The sequence below is a fragment of the Scatophagus argus genome, chromosome 8, assembly GCF_020382885.2.
Source record: "Scatophagus argus isolate fScaArg1 chromosome 8, fScaArg1.pri, whole genome shotgun sequence".
In the NCBI taxonomy this organism is placed as follows: Eukaryota; Metazoa; Chordata; class Actinopteri; family Scatophagidae; genus Scatophagus; species Scatophagus argus.
The window spans coordinates 2,176,726-2,203,777 of record NC_058500.1 but is presented as its reverse complement, the minus strand read 5'-3'; the positions used below and the strand labels follow the sequence as shown (position 1 = coordinate 2,203,777).

The following is a 27,052-nucleotide window of genomic DNA, read 5'->3' as shown; positions in this document are numbered from 1 at the left end:
CCCACTCGCGCACTCCTGTCCTAGAGCCTTTTGGTATCCTCCACTAAAGATCAAACATGTGTTTTCCCTGCCTTCTCAGGGCCAGTACTGTGACATCTGCAGCCAGGGCGACAGCGATCGTGCCCATCCCATCACCAACGCCATCGATGGGACGGAGCGATGGTGGCAGAGCCCGCCTCTGTCCCGCAGCACCGAATACAACGAGGTGAACGTCACCCTGGACCTCGGACAGGTAAGGCTCAGTAAATAAGTGCTGTGTGCTGTGGTGCCCCTTTTCTGCCTGCATGTTCAGGAGTGTTTTAATAGATTCCTGTGGAACCTGATTGTTGTCCAGAAGCTTGTAGAACATCAGAAGCTTTGTCATGTATCAGGATGTGTCAGAAGTCCTGACCAGCCAGACCAAACTGGCTGTTTTCTGGTGTTCTTGAATGTGTTCAGAAGAGCTCAAGACTGGAAAATGTTCTGCAACGTGTTTCCCAAATTGTCAAATTTACAGAATTATTTGTGATTCTAAAGTTCAGATCCAGTCCACTTGTGCTGAAAAATGTGAACTTTTCCCATCATTATCACTGCTTGATAGCAGCTTCTCTGTTATTCTCAGCTGTTTCATTAAACTGCAAATGAAGCTGATTGGATTTCTGCCAGCTGTTGACTGCTGGCTGCCTCAGAGTGATGAACTGCTCAGCCTTGCCCTGAAAAGTAAATCTGAGCCCCTTAACTGGTTTAATATCTAACCTAAGCCTCCTAAATCAACCTCCCTAAGCTCAGGGACCCACATGAAAAATCAAACGGTTGACTCCTCAGTTTTGGGAGATGCTGTTCTTGGCAGGAGGATCAGTTTGTTCTAGCTGCTGTTTTTAGTGGATCCATCAGATTGAGATATAATCACAGTGAGATGTATAGCACACACACACACACACACACAGAGCACAGGAAACCTTCACTCTATACTCTAAGTTAACTGTTTTGTGTTTCTGAACGTTGCTCTTGAACAACCTTTTATGCTTCTGAATGAGACTCTTTTGTGCCAGGCTCTCCTGCTCGAGTGCTCTCCTCATTCACTGGGAGAGAGAGAGAGTGTGTGTGTGTGTGTGTGTGTGTTTTCTGTCATGGCGTTCGGTTTCCCCTTCCCTCATCCATCTATCGTCCCTTTTCTCCTCACTCTTTACTCTGTTCCCTTCCTCCCTCTCTCTCAATAGAGGAGCAGGGAGCTGTGACTGTCACTGTGTGTGTGTGTGATTAGCTTGTAAAAGCCTTTATAAGCCTGTTTACCTTGTAGCAGTAATAAAAGAATGAATGAAGTGTTTTTTAAAGAACAAAATGAGTCCTGTCAGAGCCCAGTAGAGAGTCGGTCATTGAATGTTGACTGGATGACAGCGATGAAGGCTACCTGCAGTCTTTTATCCACTGTGCCATTACAATACAGTGTGTGCAGGGGCAAAGGAAGCTTACAGGGCTGACTGTTTGGTGTGTTCATTCTGGTAAGTTTAGTTCTGATTCTAATGCCAGTTATACACAAATCTGTATTAGACAGTTCTTCAGTGTGTTGTTCCATGCATTTCTTCCATCCCAAGACAATCTAAATGCCCACTCAGTATAAAATGTACCAATATGAGGTGATGATTTACAGTTACAGCACAAGCTGTGTTATTTAAGTGGTGACGGTAGAAAAACTCTTGATTTTGGCTTTTCGTCCGCTACCCATGAGGAATAGGATTTACACCTGGGAGCTACAAGAGGAAGCCTTTGCATGGCTGGTGTAGCTGCCATTACTGTTGGTCGGACACAGAACACGACTGAAGTACCTTAACGCCAGGCGTGAACCCTGTTGGTGCAACCAGCCCCTGGTCCGCTTGTATGTTTCCTTTTCAACACCACTGACACTGAACAGTGCTGCAGAGTTGAAAATGTTTCCCATCTACAAAGTGTTTTCTGGATGGCATCGACACGAAACAGCGAGGGGAGGGAGGGGGGAGGATCTCTAGTTACCAGGTTGCAGTTTTGTAATGTTGGAATGCAGGTGGGCTGAGGCCAGACTTTATGTGTGTGTGTCAGTGACAGGGCTCACAAAGTGTGCTGGAGACCTCACCACACACACACACACACACACACACACACACACACACACACCTCCCCCTCCTCACCTCTGCCTGAATGAAAGAGAAAGAGAGGAGGGAGAGATTGGAATGTCAGTTAACCTGTCTCAACCCGCAGAGGGGAAGGCTTGTTAAATTAGTCCTAAGTCCCTCTCCCCCTTTTCTCTCTTTCCTCTCCCCCCTGTATTTCTCACCAGAAGAGTAAACTTTCTTGCTGTGAGTTACCTGATGAGATTCATACTCCTCTCATGTCTGTATGCTAAATATGAAGCTACAGCTAGCAGCCAGGTAACTTAGCTGAGCACAGAGACTGGACGCTCCTAATTGGCATCTTTGGACTTCTGTTTTTGTATGAAATGTTAAATGGCAAGCTTTAGAGATGTTGGTAGGTGGATTTTGATATGTTTGGAAAGAGCCAGGCAAGCTGATTGCTTCTGTTTTGTGGTCTTTGTGCTAAGCTAAGCTAATCAGCGCCATTTAGGAACTTCTCACTGACATGAGAATTGTGTCGTTCTTCTCATCTTCTCATCAACTCCCACCAAGAAAAAAACTTTTCACTGAATTCTGGTTGTAGTCCTCCGGCTAGAAATATGTGGACACATCTGGGAGTCCCCCAGTGGGCAGTCCCTCCCAGAGAGTCCCATGGTGATCCCAGTTTGGTGTCTGTGAAGCTGACTGGCCTACACATAGCCCTGATCTCAACCCCCCCCCCATCATCCAACACCTTTGGGATGAACAGGAACACCAACTGTGAGCCAGATCTTATTGCCCGTTGTCAGTGCTAGACCTCACTGATGTTGTTGTGTCTGAATTGAAGCAAATCCTACCAGCCAAGTTCCAACATGTGGTGGAAAGTCTGAAACCAGAAGAGAGGAGGGCAGCAGAGATGATGTTCACATACATTTGGCCATTTCTCTGTCCATAAATGTTGGCAATCTAACTGTAAATCTTGCTAGTGGTGCAGCCAAATTTCCGCCTCTTAAGACCACCGATCTTCCCATGAGCAGAGCACTAAAAGTCAGTCCATTTCTCTGAGATGCTGTCAACTGAGTGTGAGTTCAGAAGGTGAAGCAACTCATATAGATTTGCAGCAAACAGATTGAAATCTTGTAGTTTGGAATTCAGCTCACAGTGAAGAGACTGTGCATTCGTTCTCATTATCAGTACATCAGCACGTTACTGCAGCAGGTGTACCAAGCACAGACTGCACCACCCAACACTGCACTGTAATCTGAAGAAAGAGAGTCTCTCTGACATTTGTGATATTCAGTGTTTCCAAAGCATGTTTGGATCAAATCTGAGTCAGACTTTGAAATAAAGAGCATCAGTTCACCCACACCTCCTCCTGCTCACCCTCCTCTTGCTCTCCTCCTCCCGTCTTTCTGTATCCGCACCACCCGTTTGCCCTGTCGTCTCCAGATAACACACAGCCCAAGACGGACTATTTCTATCTCCTCTGCCCTCCTATCTTTCTTCTCCTGCTCCAGCATTATCTCCTTCCTCATTGTCACTGCTTCTTATTCTTCTCCTTGTCCTCAGAGAGGAGTAAAGAGGTTAAAGGATGAGAATATAATGCTGACTTTCTAGAAAAACCATGTAACAGATAGATACAAAGCTGGATAGATATTTTATTGATCCTGAGGGAAATTCAAGGATCCAGTAGCCCATTACAGCAGTGTGGGTTAGTCAAAAGTAAGCAAACAAACAACCAAACAAGGCCTAACTGTTAGTGGGAAAAATAGACTAAATATATACTAAATAAACTAACATATGCTACATAAAGTACAGTAGATTGCAGAGAAAGCAGGTCGACCAGATTGACTGTGTGTATAACCTCATTATTCTCCTTATCTATAGCAAATATGTCTTCCTGGCAACTTGTCTACTCCTGTTTTTATCTGCACATGGGGGAAGGCAGAGATGGATGAGAAATGACAGCTACTTGTTGAACTGTAGGGAGAACGTGAATCATCCGATGAGGTCATACCCGGTTCAGCACAGTTCACCGTTCACTTGTATGTACTGCTGTGTGACGTCGGTGTGTGTTTTCACGTCGTGCAAAGATGTGTGTTTGTGTGCAGTTTGATTCTGCAGGTGTGTGATGTAGTGGAAGGATTTGGTAAAGGGGAGGGGACAGTTGGAAGAGATGAAGGAGGAGCAGCAGGGGGGTTGGAGCTGGAGCCAATAGTAGCTGATGTGTTGGGGGGGTATAGCATTGAGAGGAGGGAGCTTTTAAGTGGAGAAGGGAATGGAGGTGGAGGAGGGTGAGGACATGGAAGGAGGAGGAGGAGAAGGAGATGACAGAGGAAAAGAAAAGGGGATGTTTGTTTCTGCAGCCTATTATTAAAGTACAATATAGCTTTCAGTTGGGAATGTGTCTTTGTGTGTGTGTGTGTGTGCGTGTGCGCATGTTCTTCAGGTGAGGTCTTCTCTTTTCCATAATCCTCCTGCTGCAGCTTCAGTTGGTTTTAGTGAATGGCAGAAGACTTTTAAAGGGTCACTTCCTCTTAGGAGAAGGAAGCACCACAATCATAAGTGGGATTGAACCACATGATATTTAATTGTAACAACATTTCACCATGTTTGTCTTTCTCAGGTTAAAGTACATGCATGAACACGGGCCATGTGTGCAAAAAAAAAACACAGTAGCATTTGAGCAGTGTCCACCTGCTACAACAGGTGAGCAGTTTTCTTTAGTTTTTTTGGCCCAAAATGATGCCTTATGACGTGGACCCAACGAGACAACACACAACGGTTGTTTCTTCCTGACGAGATTCAGATGTTTTTCACCGTCATGTCCCCTTAATTTCCTGGTTTGTTGGTAGGTTTCCCTGCTGGTCAAACACAAAGAAAGACACATACACAAGTTCACACACTCACATGCAGTGTTGAGGTAGCTCCATTGTTCGCCCTGCGAAAGAGCGAGCGCAGTGCCAACTTCTCTCGAGTGAACGCTTCCTGCTATTGATGTGGTTCGAGCATCAGGGTTACCTTTAAAGTGCCAGTCGACTCTGAGCTGCAGGGATGAGGTTTATATCTGGGAAAACCCCAGCAGTTTCTGACACGCTTGTTGGCGGTGAAGCTGAGCTCATAACAAACTCGTTCAAAGCAGTTCATCTCTGGAAATATCTTCAACCCGTGAGATCAACTTGGGCTGCCTGGACCTCCAAAAAGAGCAGGAATAAGGGATCGCCTTCTTTGGGGTGTCAGGAGACAGAAATGAGGAGTAAGAGAAATAAATAAAACTGCAGTCAAAGATTAATAAGATGTCCAGTATCTGTATGATATGGACAAAATAGCACACAAGTCAGGAGTCCAGCATGACCCGCGTTTTATCCAGTGAATGCACACCCAACCACAGCAGAGCAGCAACAGATACATGACAGATTGACTCCAACATCAAATAAACTGTGATGGGATGCAGCGTAATGTAAGCCAGGAAACGCATCCCTAACACAAGGGCTTATGGGTATTAGGAGATTGGACTAGCTGATAACTAACTGTAGCTTTTCGTATATTACGGCCTGACAGAATAACATGATGTGGTATCCTGTCCTGTCGTGTAGATGAGGAGGAGTAGTCTGAGATCACCTCTGTGGATGTGTATGAGCGCGCGCACGTGTGTGTGTGTGTGTGTGTGTGTGTGTGTGTGTGTGTGTGTGTGTGTGTGTGGCCGGCTGTACAACATTTGGCCCAGCTGACAGCTCCTAAAAAGTGTGTGAGACTTTTTCAGATACCATCTCTTGTTCACTGCATTTCCTCACATAGTAATCACCGCCTCCATCATTCTCTTCTCTCCCCCCTCCTCCTCTTCTCTCTCCCCCCTCCTCCTCTTCTCTCTCCCCCCTCCTCCTCTTCTCTCCATTCGTCTTTATCTGACTCTGTCCAGCCACAAAGCCTCTTCTGTGGAGTGGACGACTGACACAGCAATGACGGAAATAAAGAGGCATAAAAATAGATATGATGGGCATCAAACATCTCTCTCCCATTCCTCTGTCACACTCCCTCCTCATTACTTTATTCTTTGCCAGTCTTCTTCTTGTTTAGAGCACAGCAAAACAGTGTACTATCAGCTCCTAGTAAGCCACCAGTGAAATCAGTCCATGTGTAAACCTGTCTGCAGTAGCTGCATTCAGTTATTGATTTCTTTCACTTTTTATCAATGCTTCCATATGAATCTTAAGGCCAAAACAAAGGAAGCTTTTTAAGAGTTTTTATCACTAAAATCAACCTTCTTATAGTCGCGCAGGTTAGCAGCCAGCGGTCACTAAACCCGGCATCATTAGCGTGGATACAGCGACATGTGTACTAAAAGTTAGCATGGTTTATTATCCGCGTGTCCCAGTTCTATATTACGCACTGATTGTATGAAGTTCTCACTGTATGCAGTGTTCGTAGTGATCTGTGGGCACGAGATACAAGAGTGAGAACTGAAACAACAATTTAAACACATTTCTGCCCATAGTATTTAGCCGTGGCGGGCCGTGCATTTGGTACCTGGGCCTTGAGTGGGGACATACCTGACTTAGTCCACTTCTTACAGGAGGACTTCACGGAGCCAGCTAGCTGGCCCTGGGAAGCGTCACAGCAAGGATTCTGAAATCTGATTGGTTAAAGAAACAGTCAATGGCTAATATTAGACGGACATGGCAACACATAAAGGCTGAAATCTGATTGGACAAAAATCGGGCATCCATATACACGTACTGGAAGCGGTGCAGCCGAGAGAAATGATATCAAATGAAGAGAATAAACTGTTGGGAATAAATTAATACAATTTTATGGAACAAATATTAGAATTTCGATTGTAACTGTAGGTCAGTGCTTCTGACAGTGTTTAGGCCAGCAGAGAAGGCCTTGCTGGTCCTGATGGTCCACCACTAGTGTGTAGCTTGTAAGTTTATTATAGCATGTGGTGCTTCTCTCGACATTTACTTGTCTTTCTGGTCTTGTTCACTCTGGCGATTGTTTTGAAAATGCGATAGACTGGTTAAATGCCGGTGGACATGTAGCATGTTTGCGTTAGCTCTTGTAATCTTATGGGCCTGCAGTTTTATACAAATCAGCCGTGCGGGTTTGGTCAGTTCAGACTACAGAGAACCACATTAGCATTAGCAACTATTTTCTATAAATGTGTGAATGTACTGCATTGTGAGATTTAGAGAGCGTCTACCACCCTCATTAAGTCATCAGAAAGTGACAGTTGTCCTCCTTTCTTTTTTCTTTCTTTGTCAGTGGCTGCTTTTTCCACAGTGACTCAGTCGATCACACATAATTTAAATCACTTGTCCTCTTTAGGTCCTAGGCTGTCATTTTGACAGTAGCCGTCGTTCATCCCTCTGCCCACTCCTCTGTGCTCTTCAGTGACTCTTATTCCTGTCACTATCAACTCATCTTCCTGTTTTTCTGTCCCTCCCGTCCAGCGTTAAACGTCACCTCGAAACTGTCTCCCCTCACACAAACACAAACGCTGACACACAGTGCACATTTTTCAGGCATTCATTATGTGTACTGGGCAGGAAAATGAGCAAAGAGGGGGAGAAAAAGAGGTGGAGAGAGAGAGAGACAGAGACAGAGAGAGAGACAAATCTGACCTTAATAGGAGTGATTCAGCTTTGAGAGAGAGAAAGAGGCAAAAGGGCTAAAGTTGATGTCACATCTAAACCAGAATAAAGGAGGGATGAGGGATGAATGGAGGCCGGGAGGAAAAGAATGAAGGCCTGCTTCAGTATGAAGCTGATGTCAGAGTGTGTTGACGTTGCCAGGTTAACGTCCTCGTTTTTAGCTTCAGTTTGGTTTTACCACTAATTTAATTTCTAATTATTTCTTAAGCGTTTTCTTCTTCTTTTGCTTGGGGCAGCTCCAAGCAAATGTAATAACATTGTGTTTAAAACTCCGGTCTAAAAACTTCAGTGGCGCAGACTCAAACTCTCGAGTCTTTATTGTCATTATGCAAGCATAACGAAATTTTGTGCAGATTCTCGGCTTAAAAGCACACTTATAAATAGTCAGCAGAAAATTAAAATTGCACACTTAAGAAAAAAAATATAAAATGCAAAATACAAAATGGGGTAGATAAAGTGCACTTAGTGCCAGTCTATAGTATGCTATGTGTGTGTATGCAGATAGACGGGGGAGGGTGTATGTGTGAAGTCCTGGCACTTCTGACAGAACACGACTTTGCCTCCTCCTGCTGTGAAGAGAGACAAGTCAAGAAACAACGAATGACCGCTGACGAGAAGAAAACGGAGAGCAAGAGGACAAAAGTTAGGCTGTCAAGGAGGAAGGAGCAAGCGAGTGAGAGACAAATTGTAGGAGGAAGAGGAGGAGGAGGCGGAAGACAGGATGGGTGTAAAGAAGGACTCCAGCTGGAGGAACCAAAAAAGAAACCATTCATATGCCATCTTTAATAGAAATGTCAAGTGTGTGTGTGTGTGTGTGTGTCTGTCTGTGTGTGAGAGACTCCCTCGTCATGCATGGTGTCTGTTCCAACCTGCTGATCTGTCACGGGTCAAAGGTCATTGTCAGGCTCTTTAGTTCTTAACTTCCTGCTGCTTTGAACTCCCTGATGCCCCTTAATGTGCGCGCACTCACACACACACACACACACACACACACACACACACACACACACACACACACACACACACACACACACAAACACTAAAAAAGCACCTACCTGCTCTCTGTCTCTCCTGTCCTGTTCACCTTTTCATCACAGATGAATAAAATGTCCTGGAGGACAACCAGAATTATTTTCGATATTTTTTTGTTATTGGCACAAAATAGTCAACAACAACAACAACAACAAGCTCCCATGCAATTTAATCACTAATGGAAATATTTGCTCGATGCAGGCCAAATCCCAGTCATGTCTGCTCCTGATCTCACATAAGTGATTACATCCCAGTGGATCTTCAGGGTTTACAGTTAAATGTGTTTCATAAACTCCTGATTCAGTCCCACAAGACATTTCTTAATGCTGACCAGGACCTTCGTGATAGACAAGAGAGGAACATGGCTTATCTGGTTCAGACGCGGCCTCTCTCTCGTCAAGGCAAAGCGGCACTGAGCGTCCATTTAGCTCAGTCCTATTGTCTTACAGTGTTTGCTCGCCCTCACAACCTCCTTTTGATGCCTGAACCCTCCCGGTGACTTAGCATTCAGAATACTTCTCAATGGGCTCTTTATCACACCATTGTGTCAGCGAGAGTGTTTGGCCCATTCAGGAACACTGTGGAGAGCAAACACGAAGCAAACAGTTGGTCGTGAATAGCCAGTGAAGTGTCGTAGATCGGAGGGAATGGGATTCAATGGGAAATTAATTAAAAAAGGAGATTATAAGATTGCTTAATCAGCCACTTGAGGTGCAGACAAACAGCACATTCATGTTCCTTTACTTGGTTTGATGGGGCTTCATTTATTCTCTAAGTTTAGTCCATCATTCTGCAGTTCCCTTAAGAGAAACGTCCTCCTAAAAGAGCCTTCTTTGCTTTTTAAAGACATATTATCTTTCCAGGGACAAGTACAACACACAAACTGACTTATCAGTTGTTCTGTGTTTGGTATTCAAAGGACGTTCAGCTCTGTCAAGGTCTGTGTGAGCTGTTGATACGTTCTCATAGGCCAAAACCACACTAGACTAACATCCTTCACACAGACACACCTTTTGCCTACTTTTACTCGGGTTAACCAAAATGTTTTGGTTGTGTGTTAAACATACATGTAAGTAAATGAATAAGACATCTTTGCAACTTGGAGTCTTCGTGCTAAGCTAGGCTAAACAGCTTTATTCAGTAAGTGTATTCTCAACTAAACAACTGAATGTCAGATGCCGTATCAAAGCCAAAACCCTGTCATGCTATAGATGTCCAGTTGCAGTGTGTGAGGAGTGTGTGCAGCTTCCTCCTCAGACAAAACCCAGACAGATAAACACTTTCTGTGCCAGGCTCGACTTCCCTGAAGGACACGAGTGACTCTGAGCTGTTTTCATCCTGCCCTGCCAAGCCCGACTAAGAATAGACTGATGCTAATGTCTGCCCACTATCACACAATGAGCTCATTTAGTGCCGTAGAACAACTGGAGCCAGGCGGGTCGGATTTAACTCTGATACTGCGTTTACTGTACAACCTCTGACGACTTACTTTAACGCTTCCCCATTAAAGACTCATCTGATTTGGTTTTGACAGCTGAGCAGCCTGACGAGAAACAGAACCTCAGGCTAGTTATGATGTGCCGAGATGTGTGACGCTTTTTGGGTTCCACGTCAAAACTGAACAATTATGTCTGTCTTAGAGGCGTTGATCCAAACTTTTGCTGTACATTTATTCTGCTTTGTTGTCCAGCTTTGTTCATCTCAACAGCTTTGGTTATCCAAGGACTTTTGATTTAGTGCCACCCAGAGGTCCTGTTGATGTACTAATTTGATTTTTTTTTTTTTTATCACAGTCTCATAAAATGAAAGTAAGTGTGATCTTGAGCTCTGTAGGATTTTTTGAATAAATAATTTTTTTGATTTTCTTTTAATACCTTTGTAGAAAAATCTACAGAATTTGATTTGTGTGTAGCACTCACAAAGGCAGGCTTCTTCCTGCTGTTCTCTCAGGTCCTCTACTCTAAAAGTTGCTGGAATTTCATGAAAACTATCTGCAGTCTCAGTAATCATTTCCCATATTTCACTTATCAGCAGTTTGTGTGAATGGAAGAGAAAAGGCAGACACACACACGCATGATAAAATGCGAAGAAATGGGACAGAAAAGCCACGAGTGTGAGGAGGAGGAGGGGGTCAAAGGCAGAGGTTTGCCCGCCTTAATGTGACAGTAAATATTGGTTTTAACTCCGGCAGATTGTTTGAGTTTCTCCTCTTTTATTTTGCTGCTGATTAAAACGAAGGAGCGGCAGAGAATAGAAAGGGAACAGAGAGGAAGTAAAGGTCGCCAAGTTAAAGTTCGTCTCAGATTACTTTTCTAGTGATTAGCACCAGTGCAGGTTTATGTTCATGTTAATCATCATGAGAACGGCGAAGGAAGCAGAGAAAAAAAAACCTCAAATAGTCCTAAACAGCAGGTACACATTCTTCTTCAGTGCAGGTGTCCTTATCTTAACGCTCATATTTCCAGGGATTCCGTTTAATCCAGAGCAACAAGTTTCAGTGTCTGCACGAGACCTCAGGGATCAAACCTGTGACTTCTCTGGGCAACACATGCAGGTTTCCTTTTTTGTATTTTTGTATGGCTTGTGTTCTTATTATCTCTATTTTTAACAGATTGAACAGTGACATTTTTAAGAAGTAGCACATTTGACTTAACTGAATGATCCCTTGTACGTTCTGCATATTAACTGCTAGTACACAACCAAAAAAAGCCCAATGATAATCGGCCCTCTGTGGGAGTGCTGAGAGGAATAAAGTTTCTCCAGGTGTAACAGTAAAGTTGATCTGATGTAACCGACATGAAGCAGGAGCTCGTGCTTTTCAATGCTGTTGTCGTGTAGCTGCAGGAATGCCTTCGCCCTCGTACAAACAGAGGAGCAGAGCGAGGAGATGGAGGGCGACGAGTCGATAGAGAGCGAAGGAGGGGAGGACAGCAAACACAAGGGAGTGTTTTCCCATAGTTAAGTCATAAAATGGTGAATGGGAGTGGAACAGAGGTGGGTGTGTGTGTGTGTTGTGGGGGTTTATCTGTGTGACACACAGTCAGTGCAGGGTAAGACACAGTGTGTACACATGGATTGGTAGCACACAAAGCTTTCCATACTTTAGGGTTGACATTCACAATCGTGGATTTTTGTCGATATGTGATATTTTCCAGTTCGTTTTGACTGATGCCAGCGTTGGTATTTTTTCATTCTAATTAACGTCAGGCAAATATGCAACTGAGTAGATACTGTACACTACAAGACTGAAATAGTGCCAAGTAAGATAAGTTAAAAAGTCCAGAACTTGTTCCCCCAGTTGTTCAGTCGGTCAGGAAGCAGACAGCCTGAGGATCAAATGTGATTGATCTTCATCAAACTGCTCCGATGCTGTTGTGACAGAACTTTTTTAAAAGGTCGACTCCGCCTCACACCTGCTCTTCAGTGAATGCATGCTGCAAGACGCTGAGTGACTGTTTTGTGTTCGTTCCTGAAGCAACTCTCTACACCTTCAAGCAAATCACATTTTCATGCACTTCATTCTCAGAAAGGATTCTGTCAGGTTGCTGACATAAAGTTCTGATTACGCTGTACCCTGCATGAACCCTCTCATCAACAAATTGCTGTTCTTGGTTCTGTGTTTCTTAGCATTCAGTATCAGCATGTTTTTCCCCGAGTCTTCTGGTTCATGCATGATTTCACAGTCCTGCCTTACAAGCTGAGCTCAGACACATTACATTACATCTCCTGTGGAGGCTGTAGATTATAAACGTGCCTGAAAGAAACAGGAAATAGAATAAATGATCAACTAGAAGTGACTAAGTTTGGGTGTGTGCACACTGTGCTGTGTGTGTGTGTGTGTGTGTGTTGCTGGGTTATGAGTGTATTTCACGTATGTCTCCAACCTGCCGCTACTTTGCACACATTAATCAGTGGCCATCAGCTGTCAGCAGGACCCAAATTGTGTCCATCAGAGCGGACGGACACAGAGAGACATGTGTCTCATGTGCACCGAGAGGAGGCGTTTATTAGCCACTGTGACTGGTTCCATTAAAGCCGACAGCTGGGGAGCCTCAGCTGTACACTGTAACACATTCTGGGAATATTTGACACGGCGGAGAACCTTTCAGTCTGCCAGCCTGTCTGCATGATGGACACCATATGCACCAAAGAAAACGTCTTGCTAACATACCTAAGAAGTGGTCATTTAGAGAGGTGGAAAGGTTTTTTTTTGTTTTTCTTGAACAAAAAAGTAAGAAGGGGATGAGATGTTGTCACTGTTAAGTGATTCCAGGTTTTGTCCGGAGTCAAGTGAAACCTGACCTGCTGAACACAACACGAACTGCATTTCATATAAGACAGATGATCATCATAAGTCTTGAATGTCATTTTAAATTGAGGGGTTTCTACTGCCCTCCTCCTCCTCCTTTGTCCGTCTCTTTATTAGGACAACCTGTACCCCCACCTCCCACCTCCCTTATCACTCCTCCTCCTCCGCCTCCTCCTCTCATTCTTCACTAATTATGGAATTTGCCCCAGCTGCCTGTTGAATCAGGGGTGGACAGAACACGTGAAAGAAGGAGGAGTGGATGAGGAAGGTTGAGAAAGTCGAGGTCACAGGAGAGGAAACTTCCTTTCCTCCTCGTTCTGTCCTCCCTTTCCGGGCTTGTTTTATTTTATTTATTTTTTTTTTTTACATCCCATCGTTCCTCCTCTTCGAGTGTGACCACATTTGGAACATTTTCAGCATCGTTTTGTGAATTTCAGCATCATTTCAGTCTGTCAGCCTGCAACATTTCTCAGAAATCTTCTGAACTTTGTCGGCCTTATCTTGTCACTTTCACAGGTTTTCTAAAATCCTCGACACTCAGACTGGGCAGTGTGTGCCATTTTGCGTTTATTTGTTGCTTTTGCTGCCGTTGTGGGGCTTTTACAAAGCATCACAGTACTGCACTGTGTGTGTGTCAGGTGTAACATCTCAAACAGAGAGTGACGCACCACACTGCTCACCTGTTGTTTTCCCTCACTGACCTGCTGATGCTTTCTGGAGGATTGCGTTTATTGATTGTAATGCAACAAGGAAAAAGTCTGAATAAAGGTGTGCAGAGAGACAGACTGCAGTTAGGGAGGTGAAGCCTCGGTGTGTACAGTGGTGTCAGAGAGAGGGAGAGAGAGGGAGAGAGAGAGAGGTTGATGCTAACAGTTGAGGACGTGATGAGGGTAATTCGTCCTGGATTGTTTAAATCCTGTTTCTCACCTCCTGTAGACCCACAGTCCTGCAGTCCTGCACCAGCAACCTGCCAGCCAATAATCACACACAAACACACTCACACAACCCCACAGTCCACTTCACGCCACGACTGGCCGTCTGTGTGGAGGTGAGAAAGGCACCAGCGCTCATATCTGGGACATCCTGGCTTCATTTTTGTGTCAACGATGGAAACTCAGCTTTTATTGGCCAAATATATTTGGCCTTACAAAGAATTTGACCCTGAAACTGGACAAAATACCATCACTTTGCAAAAATGTCCTCACTCTAAAACACACAAAGACAGGAGCACAAGCAACACACACACACACACTCTTACACTCACTTTGCAGGAGTTTCCACTTCCTGGGGGGATGTTAAACTGTCAGACAGAGTTGTGGAACAAGGCATCAATCAGTAGAAGAAACTCTTCCTCTGGGCCTCTTCTATCTGTTTCACCTCCCACCCCTCGTCTTTTTCTTTGCCACCAACCTCTCCTACACCACTCGTCCATCACCTTCCTCTCCTCTCATATCTGAGGCAGCAAAATCTTCATGTTATTTTGAACTGACGTTACATCTAAAGCTGTGTATGTAATTTTGTTTATTGTTTTATGTGCTCACATTTCTTGGCCTTTGCTGTTTAAAGATGGTGATTATTTAAGCTTTTTGTGGAGAACCACAAAATGTGTTGTCCAACCCTGAACATGTAAGCTTGTGTACGTTTCAGTGTTATGTAAACCATATAGAGTACATGCACGTGAATGAGTTCTTGCACAGTAGAGAAACAGAAATGGAAACTGCAAACCTTTCCTTCCTTGTCTGATCAGATTCTCTGAGAAAGAGGCCCCGATCAGCCTCTCTTATCTCTCTTCTCGTCCTTCTCTTCCTATCTTCCCCACGTCTGCTTTTCCCCCTCGCTATCTTGACGACTCTTGTCATTGTCTCCTCCTTTCAGCCTTCACCCTCTTCTCCTTCTGTCTTCCCCACAGAGCCGCGAAGTCTGAGGACATGTTTGTTGTCCGGTTTGGAAAAATGAGGGCAGAAACGTGGGTGCTGATGCTAGTGCAACATTGTGAGCCGGTTAGCATAGAGCAAATTGCTTTTTCAAGGAATTTGTTGCTCTCGGATGGCACACACTTTCATACTCTTCAAAATTAAACTGCTGGGCTGACTGTCAAACTGTAACTTCCATCTCGAGGATTCACGTCAGTCCGTTTTTCCAGTGGGAAGTCAGTATTTCCGACTTTGTGACATCCCTGGAACTCAGCACATCACCAAGTCTTCACCCAGCTTTCCTTGTCCTGCCCTGACATGTCAGAGATGGTTTATGTGTGTGTCTGTGCACAGGAGCTTTTGACCCTGTGCAAACCAGCATGGAGATGGAAAGATTAAGTCAGGCAGTTTGTAATCTTAACATTTCTGAAGCTCAGCGGCTGAGCGTGTAGGGGCCGGCTGTCTGGATGCATAGGTGTTAAGGGAGTGGAGGAAGGTGCAGACACATCTTCAGCCTCTGGGCAGTGAAATGCCACCTGGAGAGCCGTGTGGTTGGAGTATCGAGGTGCTTATTGGGAACACGCAGGCTGTCATTAGCTGCGCTTCTCTGACAGCGTCTGCCTGGTTTTTGCAGGCGTGTGGATAATGTGTAGTTCGAGGGGACGCTGACATGAAGACGCGTGATTAACGATTTCAAATGGCTCCCATAACGTGCACAGTATTTATGTGGACAGATTAAACTGTGCTCCCTTTTGACTGTTGAATAACACAGTTGATTTTTTTTTAATTTAAAGTTGATTTCGCAGCTCAAGGAATTTGCGTAAGACTGTGAAAATATTAGAAAGACCACACATCCAGCTGGCTTACGGAGCTGGCTGACTTCACATGAAGTCATCTTGGTCCAGACTTGGTTGGTGTTGGAGACGTATGTGAGACGTGTGATGGTGTTTTGGGACAAGCCTTGTTAGAGCCTCTGAAATTTCTTTTAATTTGTCAAATGTACTATGGCACAGTTCAAACTGCATCCCAAAACGATTTGTCTCCAGCCATGAACTATGCTACGTAGTTTCTTCTGAAGTTCTCATGGTGAACACCAGAAGGTGAGGCGGCACGTCGCCTCTCTGTGCCCGTTTGTACAATTCATCACGTCTTTCCCAGGCTTTTCATGCCGTCTTTGTGTTAACACTCGACTTTACACATCAGCCTTAGCCCCTTCCTGTTGCCAGTCAAATGGACCCCCCCCCCCCCCCACACACACACACACACGCACTCGACAGTGGAAAAGTCTCAGCTTTGATAGACGCGGTATCGTTTTCAGCCCTTATAATTCAACAAGACAAGTTTGACGGGGGGGCATCTTGTTTTAAATGGTGAGAAAATGTTCTCGCTGAAATCTAAGAGGAGCTTTCAAAGTCTTCCCTCGGGAGTCTCTGTCAGGAATTCTGTCCTGGAATTCTGAGGGAGGAGTGGACGGACATTCCCAATCCCCAGTCTCCCGGAGAGACACAAGCGACAGTGACAGACACCCCTGAGATACCAACAGAAATTTATTTCCTCCTGCAATGTGAGCGTTGCTCCAGTTTCCCCTTTCAGAGACTCAAACGGCTGAATGGAAACGCACCCACAGAGAGCATCCACTCCTCTCTACGGTCACCAGCGGCCTGGCATCGCAGCATCACTTTTTAGACTGGCAAAGCTGTCCTGGACACGATCCTGAGAGTGTGAAAGAGAGAATGAGGGGAAAAAGAGAGTGATGGAAAGAGAGGTAACGAGGGATACGTGCTGAAGGAGGATTTAAGAGAGCAAAGAGAGACACCGAGATTGACTTGGAATGTGAGGAATGACCTTCGTTTTCTGGGAGCTGTCCAAGCCTGACACACACACACGCACACACACACACACACACACACACACACACACACACACACACACACCAGTTGCTATCAGCACTTACGGGACCTGTGGGACATGTTCATATTGTCACGCTTTATTAAAATAATCTTTAGAATCCACAGAATGAGCCTTTAAGTCTCCTTCATATACTGACAGATGCAGCTGCAGCTCCGTCTCTGCTTTACAGCACTGCCATTATTGCCTTTGTCCTGTCTGTGTTAGCAACCTCACACACACACACACACACACACACTCGCACTCAAATCTTCTGTACTGACGCCCTCAAGACGCCAAAATAATCTGCTCATCCGCCTGGCTTACTGTAGAGATATCTCATGTGTGTCTCCACACACACAGACACACACACTCTGGAACATCTGTTGGTGCTGTGTGATGTCAGGTTGTGTATTCGGTGTGACTGTGCAGTGTGTGAGCTGTGATTAAACAGCCTTTTCTTAGCTCTGGACTCAGTCCATTCTGCTTGCCTTAGTGCTGAAGAGTCAGGAGTCAGTCAGTCACTTTGACACAGTGAAAATGGATCTCATAATTCATTAAAAAACAAAAATATTTCCTGGTTTTAGCTTCTCAAACACAAGGGGTTCCTTTGAGTTTTCATCAGTTTGGGCTCTTTTGGTACGAATTTCTAAATATTTTCCATCTTGACCTATTTTCATCCATCCCGCTGTTTCGTGCTGTCTGGATCGATTCACATTTATCAGATTTATTCCGGCGATCGTAACTCTTTCAGACTGTTGCAGCTGGCCCACGGAGAGCCAAAGAACACACTGATTAGATTGTGATGACGATCCAGCTGTGGAATTCATAACATCTCCTGACACTGAAAAAGAGTCCTGAATCTTCCATGAAAAAGTCAATTCACTTTGATGGTTACATGACAGAAATGATGCATTTGAGTGAAATAGTAAATCAGAGAAATTGTTCAAAAGAGACTTGAATCAGTCTTTGAGCAGTAAGTGTCTCATGCTTACTGTTAACGTAGTTTATGGATGAGAGGAGCAGCAGCACAAGTAATTCTTTTTACTGTTAGAGAAGAAGAAGAAATCCAGCAAATGTTTCCATCCAAACTGAAGAAATTACACGAACGATTAATAAATGATCAGAATAAAACTTAAACCAAAGTTAAACGAAATTAAACTTTCTCCTCCTGCCTTCCTTCATCCCTCCCTCCTTCTTCCTTGTGTGTCTCATCTCCATGGTTACCTGAGGCAGCGGGAATGTGGAGCCACCAAGGAATGTGTACAATTATTAAACCAGCCAGGGGCCAGACACACACACACACACACATGCACACAGACACACACACACACACATGCACACAGACGCACACAAACACACACATACACGCTCCAACGGTGTATTCATTCAGTGTGAGTTTATATTTCTGATTTACATCTCAACATTTCGTGTACTTCTTGAGTGACAGTCTTTACAGTAGTGAAGCGTGTCGGACTGAAGGTGCGTCAGTTACATCAGGTGTCTGTGCTGTCTGTGGTGGCTGACGGGTCGTTAAGAGCGTTTGAAGAACTTCCTGTTGATTTGGTTTACATTTCTCTGATTTCTCTTCTCTACAGTCTTCTTTTTCTTCTTTTCTTTACTGCTGACCCATTGCCATGGTAACAGGCAACAATCTGATTGATGGGATTGACAGGCAATTCAGGGAGGATGACCTGGGAGGCGGCCGCTAATCTATATATCCAGTGGAGGTGTGTGTGTGTGTGTGTGTGTGTGTGTGTGTGTAGGAAAAAAAAAAGGGTCAGCAAAAGCCCTTTGTTGAGAGAGAGTGTGTGTGTGTGTGTGTGTGTGTGTTTCGAGCAGGCAACAGGCTGACTCCCACAGAGGACTGGAGACAGACAGACTGAGGAGTTTTAATTTTGCATTTGATTCTGGTTTGTGAGGCCACTTTTCATCGGTTCAGAGCTGCATATGTTTAACTGAACATTAAAGATGGAAACTACAGCTACAGCTCTGCTCTGTGAGCTTCAGCGGGTGGTGTGGTGCATTTACTGCAGCTTACATTTCCTATTAGGGCTGCAGCTAAAGATTATTTCCATTGTTGTTTTAACTTCTGATCATCTTTGAAATATAGGAATAAATCACTGTGACATGAGTAAGAAAACAACAAACAGCTTTGTTTCATCGTACCCTAACGCAGTGAGTTGTCGTCGATGTGACTAAAGTTGGCGGGGGTTCCTGTGATCCTGCAGCCCACCAGGCCGGCACCATCACAGACTGGACTAAAGCAGCAGGCAGTCAGTTAATGTTTCAGATTATTTATTATTTGGTGACAAAGGTCTTCTCGTGTAAATGAAGGCAAAGTGGATTTTAGCGTCAAAGTGTGCATGAAGCCGATAACAGTGTCGGAGGTGATTTTCAGAGCTGATCAGCTGATTTCTCTGCGTGTTCACTCGTGTGTTTTCAGTTAGAAACATGCTTGGTTCAAAGGACGTGCTCTGAACTTCGGCTCGCTCCCCGAGCCGCTCAGACGTTAACCCTGGAATCGGAGGAATGCTTCTGGGTTTTTCTTTCAATATCTTTGGCCCCTGAGGGACGTGTAGAGGCCTCGCTTTCTGTTTCCTGTCCCGCAGATGTCTTTCAGACACACACACGTCAGAACACTTTGGCTTTACTTGTGTTGGACTTAGGAACAGCTTCCCTGAGCTGGACGATCTTCTGTGACGGCTTGTGATCGGCACGTTGACAGGTTTTTTAGATTGTTTTGATTTGCTCATTTGATATCATGAAAACTCAGAGTGACTCATCTGTAGAAAGTGTTTGCAGGGAAATGATGTAATGACAGTTCGATTGTCACAGTGCTGTGACATTATCATTATGACAGTTCAGTCCACTCGTCCTTCTCATTGGAGTAACAGAGTCTGAAAGTCCGCACAGATGGAGACGGATGGATGGCCGTCCCGTCATGTCCTCTGTCCTCCTCCATCCTTTCATCCTTCTTCTTTCTCATTCGTCTTTCTTAAGCACTTCAGGCATTCCACAGTGATGGAGTAGAACTAGTTTTAGCAGGTCTGTGTGTGTGTGTGTCATCACCTCTGACAGAGCGGCCTGTCAGAAGCAGGAAGTCTGGAGATCACAGGTTGAACTCCAGTGATGGATGATCAGTGTGTGTGTGTCTGTGTGTGTGTTTGCTTTGATAAGCAGACCAACAGAATCAGGATTAGAAATCCTTTATTGATCCCCAGGGGTAAACTCGGTCACGTTCTTGTTGCTCCCTCTCAGATTGATTATTTTGTTGATTAATCAATTTATGGTGTCTTCCATGAAATGTCAACATTTTCCAGAGTGCAAAGTGACACCTTCAAATTACGTATGTGGTCCCAAAGACCCAGAGACTCTTGTCGTCATCTCAAAATGAGCTCTCAGCAGGAGGTGTAAGAGACGGATGTGATTGTGTCATTAGTTATTGTGTGATTATGTGCGTCATTGTGTTATTTCAGCGTCTTCTGTCTCTAGCGGCGAGCGATTTCAGCGTCCGTCAGACACAACATTCGAGCTGAACTCGTCTCTCTGTTTGTCGTCAGCTTCGGGCCCTTTCAGGAAATGAACGAGGGATGACAAGGGAAAGCGATCGGGAGCACCTGGTGCTCATTAGTGACAGCAGTCAGCTTTTTGATTGTGACTCCTGACACGTGACGCGACATAACAGATGAGACAAGCTGCAGTTAGCTTTGACGTGACGTCTCCCAGGAGTTTCACAGGTCAACTCGACTGGTTTTACTCGAAACTTTTCCTCTTTTCTACTCTTTTGCAGTCCTGTTTTCCCTTTACTTTCCATTTGTTTGTTCTTTCTCCTCTACACATTTATTTCCTTGTTTTTCTTTCCTTTTCCTCTGCTTTCCTGTCATTTGCTGTCCCTTCATGCCACTTCCATTCTTCCTTTTGTTTTATATTCTGTCATTTTATTTTATTTCCAAACCTAATTATTTCACTATCTTTTCTATCCTCTCCCATCCTCTTCCCATTTTCTTCTTGTGTTTCCCCCTTTTCTCTTGTCTTGTCTTTTCTGTTCTAACTCCGTTTCAGATTTTAAATTAAATTTATTTCATTCAGTAGTCGTGTTGGCAGATTACTGACCAAAGCGGTTAGTCGCTGCGCTGATGAAGGTGGATGTGTTGCCTCTTGTGTTTCGTGTCATCCTCTCTGTCATTGAACCGAGCTTAAATGTTCGGAAACCAGCCAAACGAAATAAACTCTTCTTGAACGTCTTCTTTAACCTGAGTTTCTTCTTCTTCTTCTTCTGTGTCTCTGCAGCTCTTCCATGTGGCCTACGTGCTGATTAAGTTTGCAAACTCTCCCCGTCCTGACCTCTGGGTTCTGGAGAGATCCGTCGACTTTGGGCAGACCTACCAACCCTGGCAGTACTTCGCCTGTGAGTAGAGGCGATCGCGCACACACACAGACAAAGGCTCACCTGTACAGTGCATGCATGCGTACATACGTGTGTGTGTGTGTGTCTGCGTGTGTGTGAGAGAGAGAGAGACTCCAGATGTTGGGTATGTTACTGAGTCAGATTCCATCAGCATCACTTCATGCTTTCCTAACCTCCCCCAGGGTTCCTCTTAATTCTCCTTCTAATCTCTGCGTTAAACAGAAACCTCGAGGGCAGGCTGGTTGGTTGGTTTCCCAGTCAGGTCAGAGTGTGTGTGTGTGTGTGTGTGTGTGTGTGTGTGTGTGTGGGGGTGTGCGGGGGGCCGGGGAGGGGGGGGTTATTACATCACTGAGTTGCCAGCTGATTGGCTATGGCTGCTGTCAGTCTTGGTGGGTTGTGGGGGAATTCCAGGCATGTTTCCCAACAGGTCGCAGCTTGATGTTCACCTGAGTTAAAGACAAAGAGGCAGAGGGGGTCTGCCTCACCTGTGTGTGTGTGTGTGTTTCCACATAATGACCTGGCATTAATTAGCATTACTGAAGCTGGTTCAGGCAGATCAAGGAGCATCAAAGTCGTCGTTGATCTTGAAATCTCCTCTCCCCAAAAACAAACAAACGTTAATTAGTCACAGGTGATCAAGATTCAGAGGTTGTTTTGTTCAGTTCAGCTTTCTCTGAGCAGAGAACTTTCTGCACTTTGGAAGATGATCCATGTTCCACTCTGAAGTTTTTATTTTCCCAGGTAGGCAAACATTCGTGGCCTCCTGAGTCTGGCACTCCTGGTTACTGGATATGACAAGTAATAAGCCATGCAGTGACTCTGGCCTGAACGCTGCTTACTGGGGCTCATTTCAGCCCAGCTCTGCACCCACATATGAGCCAGTTAACCACTGACCGTCTGGTGCCAGATCAGGAGCAAATATGGAGATCCACCCATGTGGTTTTATCAAGGCCGATATATATGATTCATAATGAATAACCAGTGATGGACTGTAACTGACCACAGTTTACAGTATATAATAAAACTAATTTTAACTCCTGATAAGATGAAAACGTATCCCATAACTGCCAGCCTCAGCCTGCTGAGGGAATAAACATCCGGCCTTTTGACCAGTTTGAAGACACCAGATCCGCTTCACAGAAACACATGAAGCCTGTAGAGCAACATTTTGCAAAAGCAGCTCAACTCTTCTCCAGTGTGAACTGCTGCTGTCGATCTACAGCGTGTCAGTCAGAGGGAGGCCTGCCGAGAAGGACAGAGTGAGTTAGTGTCGGCCACAGAGCAGTAAATCTCAGCCATTTGAAAGTTTCAGCTGTTAGCCCCACACACACACACACACACACACACACACACTCTCACACACTGTAATAGGGTTGGGTTTGACATCTTGACATGATAAAGTCGCTCTGCCTCCTGGTCTTTCTCTTGTCTTCGTGCTCCTTTACTCTTCCTCTTGTGTGTGTGCAGATTGACCAGCCAATACGATGAGATGAAATAAAAGATGAGGAGGATGTTTCATGGCAGAGAATAGAGAGTGATCAGCTTTACCTTATTTATACACAGCTGATCACAGTGCACAACACTGAGCACATGAAATCTTGCTTTTGTCTCCCAACACTTAATTAAGATTCGACAAACCTGAAAGAGTCAGTGAACGGCGTCAGTGAAGTCAGTGGAAGCTGGTGATTAAGTAGTTTATTTAAGGGGACCTCCACCAACCGGAGACCCTCCTCTAATTATCACACTGAGACGCATCATTAAAATCCCACAGGGCGGTTTTACGCTCGTCAAGTTTAACAGAAGGGTGCGTTCACTGAAGCTCATTAAGTTTTTCATCTTTCTCTGCCTCTGTCCCCCGTGTGTGTGTGTGTGTGTGTAGCCTCCAAGAGAGACTGTATCGAGCGCTTTGGACAGAGGACGATCGAGAGGATCAACGGTGACAACGACGTAATCTGCACCACAGAATACTCCCGCATAGTCCCGCTGGAAAACGGAGAGGTATAACACACACGGATGTGTTTGTCCACATCTGTGGCGCTGAAGCAAAACCCGACCAGCAAATGTTCTGACAACAGATTCATCGTATCATTTATTTTTCAAGCAAACTTTCCCAACTTCCATCTGACTGATTGTAGCTTAGATTTTTTCTCTTGAGTATTGTGATGTACATTGTTTACAACTTTCTGCATTTTATAGATGGAAAACGGGGAAAGAATGAGCAGACAAAGTGATTGTGAAGTGAAGTGAGCTGCCATTTAGATCTTTGTTTTTATTGGAATTAGGAGCTAAATGTCTCTATGTCAGTAGTGCTGTTTTCAGACACGTTTTCATTTCTTTTATTGTTTGTTATTCGTCTATTATTTTTTCACATTAGTTAAGTTATAATAAATGCACCAGGCAGCCCTTGAAATGGGACATGATCATGTAGAGCAAATTTAAAAAAGACGTTAAGTTATTGATAATTATTATTATACTTGTTAATTACTAATGACACAATACAGAATCGCACAGACGTGATGTCATATTTTCTGTACAGTTTTGTTGATATGATCCTGTGATGTTTGCAAGACTTTCCCAGGCTGTAACGTTTATGTTTCCACACCTGCTCGTCAGCTGATAATGTCCTTGTCCTCCTCCTCCTCCTCCCAGATCGTGGTGTCCTTGGTGAACGGTCGTCCCGGGGCGATGAACTTCTCCTACTCACCGGTGCTGAGGGAGTTCACCAAGGCCACAAACATCAGGCTTCGCTTCCTGAGAACCAACACGCTGCTGGGCCATCTGATGGGCAAGGCGCTGCGTGATCCCACCGTCACCCGCAGGGTGAGACGATGCAGTGACTGACAGTGAATGTAAACTTTGATTCACTGTTTGTAACTCCGGTGTCTGAAACGTTTTGCAGCCTTGAATTCACGCCTTTCGGGCATCTGTCCAGTTTATTGTGTATCTGCTTCATTTAATCTGCACTGAAGCTGCGCGATGTATCAGATAAAAAAAATACAGAAAAAGTGAAGTATCTGATATTTTGATTGTGGTGTGAAGATTGATACCGCTCTTGTTTTGTTTAGTAAGAAACTGGAACCAGGACACTGTTAGCTTAGCCTTTATGCTAAGCTAACTGCCTCCAGTTTCATATTTACTTTACAGACATGAGAGTGGGATCAACGCTCTCGTCCATCTCCAGGCCAAACTGCAGGTCAAACTGTTGCCTTAAACTAAAACATTAGTTATGACAACACGCCGACAATAATACTTCATATTGTGGTTTTATTTTGCAGTATTACTACAGTATAAAAGACATCAGTATCGGAGGGCGCTGTGTGTGTAATGGACACGCTGAGGCCTGCAACGCTCAGGACCCCAACGATCCCTACAAGTAAGACACATAGATGAACCCTCAGAAGATCAATGTGTGTGTGTGTATGTGTGTGTGTGTTGGTGGCTTGACTGAACAAAGATGAGCATTTTGGTAAACACATCCAGTGATAAAAATGATTTATGTTACTGCAGTGAGTCACACATGTCTACGCACTCTGACAAACAGCCTCAGACTGTACACACACACACACACTCACACACACACACACACACACACACACACACACATGCTTGAACTCTGTAAACACCACAAAAACTCAGGTTCAAAATTCAAAGCCCCCGAGCGATTTCAATTATGCGTCTGTCTTCCACGATGCAACATGCAAATGAGATCTGAGATATGTTCCAACACATGAGCCCGCGGAGAAAACACACAAAGAGTCAAGCCTGACCTTTCACTGCGGAGGAGCAAATGAAAGCAAATGAAATGAAGCAACCGCTTCTAAAGAAATAAGTGTCTTTTTCTACCGGAGAGTTGACTCAGTTTCAAATTCACAGTATTAGTTTCTAACCCGATCAGAAAACCAACGTCAAGTCAGACCACTTGAAGGGTCGGAGGCTAGCTTGATATCCGAAAAGGCCTTCATCTGTCAGTGGAATATTGTTTTTCCGTACGAGAAAGTCATAAATCATGAAGTTGGCGTGATATGAAGTTGAGAAGAGCATCATCAGGATGTGATCGAATCATCAGAAGTGGTGGAAAAACGGCTTGTTTTTCTCAGTGTGTTCATACACTTTTTATGGGAGTGAAGCAGCTGGAGGTGGAGGTGGTGTTTTCTGATTACAACCTCCGTACAAATAAACTTCCTCTCCTTTATTTAGTTTTATTGTTGAAGTGGAACAAGATAGAGCTTGCTCTAATACACGTGGATGTAGTGTAGACTGTGTGTGTGTGTGTGTGTGTGTGTGTGTGTGTGTGTGTGTGTGTGTGTGTGTGTGTAAGTGCAGGTCTCATGAGAAATGGAAGCAGACAGCGTGTGATTAATTTAATAATACCTGTGAATGTGTGTGTTTAGCTTTGTTATCTTCGTGTGAAATGCATGAGTATGTGAGTAGGTGTGTGTGTAGTTTATTATTAGCCTGTGTGTGTGTGTGTGTGTGTGTGTGTGTGTGTGTTTCTACCTGCGGGCTGTGGATTTTACAATAAGCTGTCGTTACTGTCCAATCCTCCATGAGTCACATGTACACACATGATCACATATCTGCCTTTAAACATTTGCATTCCGTCTTGTTTTATGTGCCCGTACACACACACACACACACACACACACACACACACACACCAGTTTCTATAACGCACACACGTTCACTGACACACACTTGTACAGACTCGCTGAAGGCATCCTGAGATGGTCTCTCGTAAAGCCTGTGATGAAGTTTTCCATGTTGTTTCACAAGTGATTTGGGAATTTGGGGGGAAAGGAGGGACTGAGAGGGAGGCAGGGGGGAGACGAGGAGGACGGGGGAGACGGAGGGGGTGTCAGATAGTTTGTGGCGTACGGTGGGTGAGGACGTACTGCTGCTGGGTGGCTGATTGGACTCTAAATCAGCTGTGAATTGGGTGGCACAAAGACTGGAGGAAACAAAATGAATGCTGTTATTATGAAGTCAGATTCTTGGAGGTTTTGAAATTGAAAAGATTTGGATTAAAATTATTTCCTCTTAGTCCAGACCAGTAAAAAGCACATGAGCTTTTTGCACGTGAACGCTGTAAGTAGTGCTGATACTGCTGATGGCGACTGTGTGGGACTGGGTTAGACGGATGATTTGGATGGATGGTTGGATCTCACTGGGTTTTCAGCAGCCACAATGTGAAACACCACAGACTCTAAACTCTCAACACAAGGAACAAACCAGTTACAAATTTGTTGTATGCAGGCGATGTGGCTGGAAGAGAGTTGAGCCTGCGACGTTCTGTCAGGTGTGTGTTTAAACTATCGCGTGCGTCGTGTGTTTGGAGCACACACACGTCGAGGTGTTTGATGAGTGTTTGTAATATCTTGGGGGGCCCCAGTACTTTACTGTAAGAAGATGGTGTGTGTACTCTCTGCTTGCACGCACACACACTTTTTCAGCTGAGTGCAGATGGGTCGAACGTTGAAAACCATAGCTGCATTTTGCTCTCCTTCCTTTATACGTTCAAATCTCGCCACCAAATTAAGTGTGAGACGAGAGAGAAAGCTAGTCAGACTGACATCTAAAACTTCTTCCAGATCATGTCTAATTGGTCCGAGCGTAAAGCACGCGGGGTTGTTTTACTGCTTCGCATGTCTAACAGCCTCAGCGTGGCTCAGTGTTTATGCTGCTGTGATAATGTATGACAGTTTAGCGCAGAGCGTCTGATGATGAGGAGCCCACAGTACAGTCAGCCTAAATACACAGAACGGGTAGCGTTTCTGGATCCT

At 44.7% G+C, this 27,052-nt stretch overlaps 1 protein-coding gene across 2 annotated transcripts in view; it reads left to right on the top strand.

Moving 5' to 3' along the window:
- lama5 (laminin, alpha 5) overlaps positions 1–27,052 on the top strand; it is a 72,852-nt gene that overhangs the window by 5,562 nt on the left and 40,238 nt on the right. For both annotated transcript variants that reach the window (XM_046397294.1, XM_046397293.1), the window contains exons 2-6: positions 80–232; positions 21,155–21,272; positions 23,152–23,270; positions 23,922–24,092; positions 24,548–24,645. In XM_046397294.1, the coding sequence (XP_046253250.1) occupies positions 80–232; positions 21,155–21,272; positions 23,152–23,270; positions 23,922–24,092; positions 24,548–24,645 (659 nt within the window). The remainder of the gene's footprint in view (positions 1–79; positions 233–21,154; positions 21,273–23,151; positions 23,271–23,921; positions 24,093–24,547; positions 24,646–27,052) is intronic.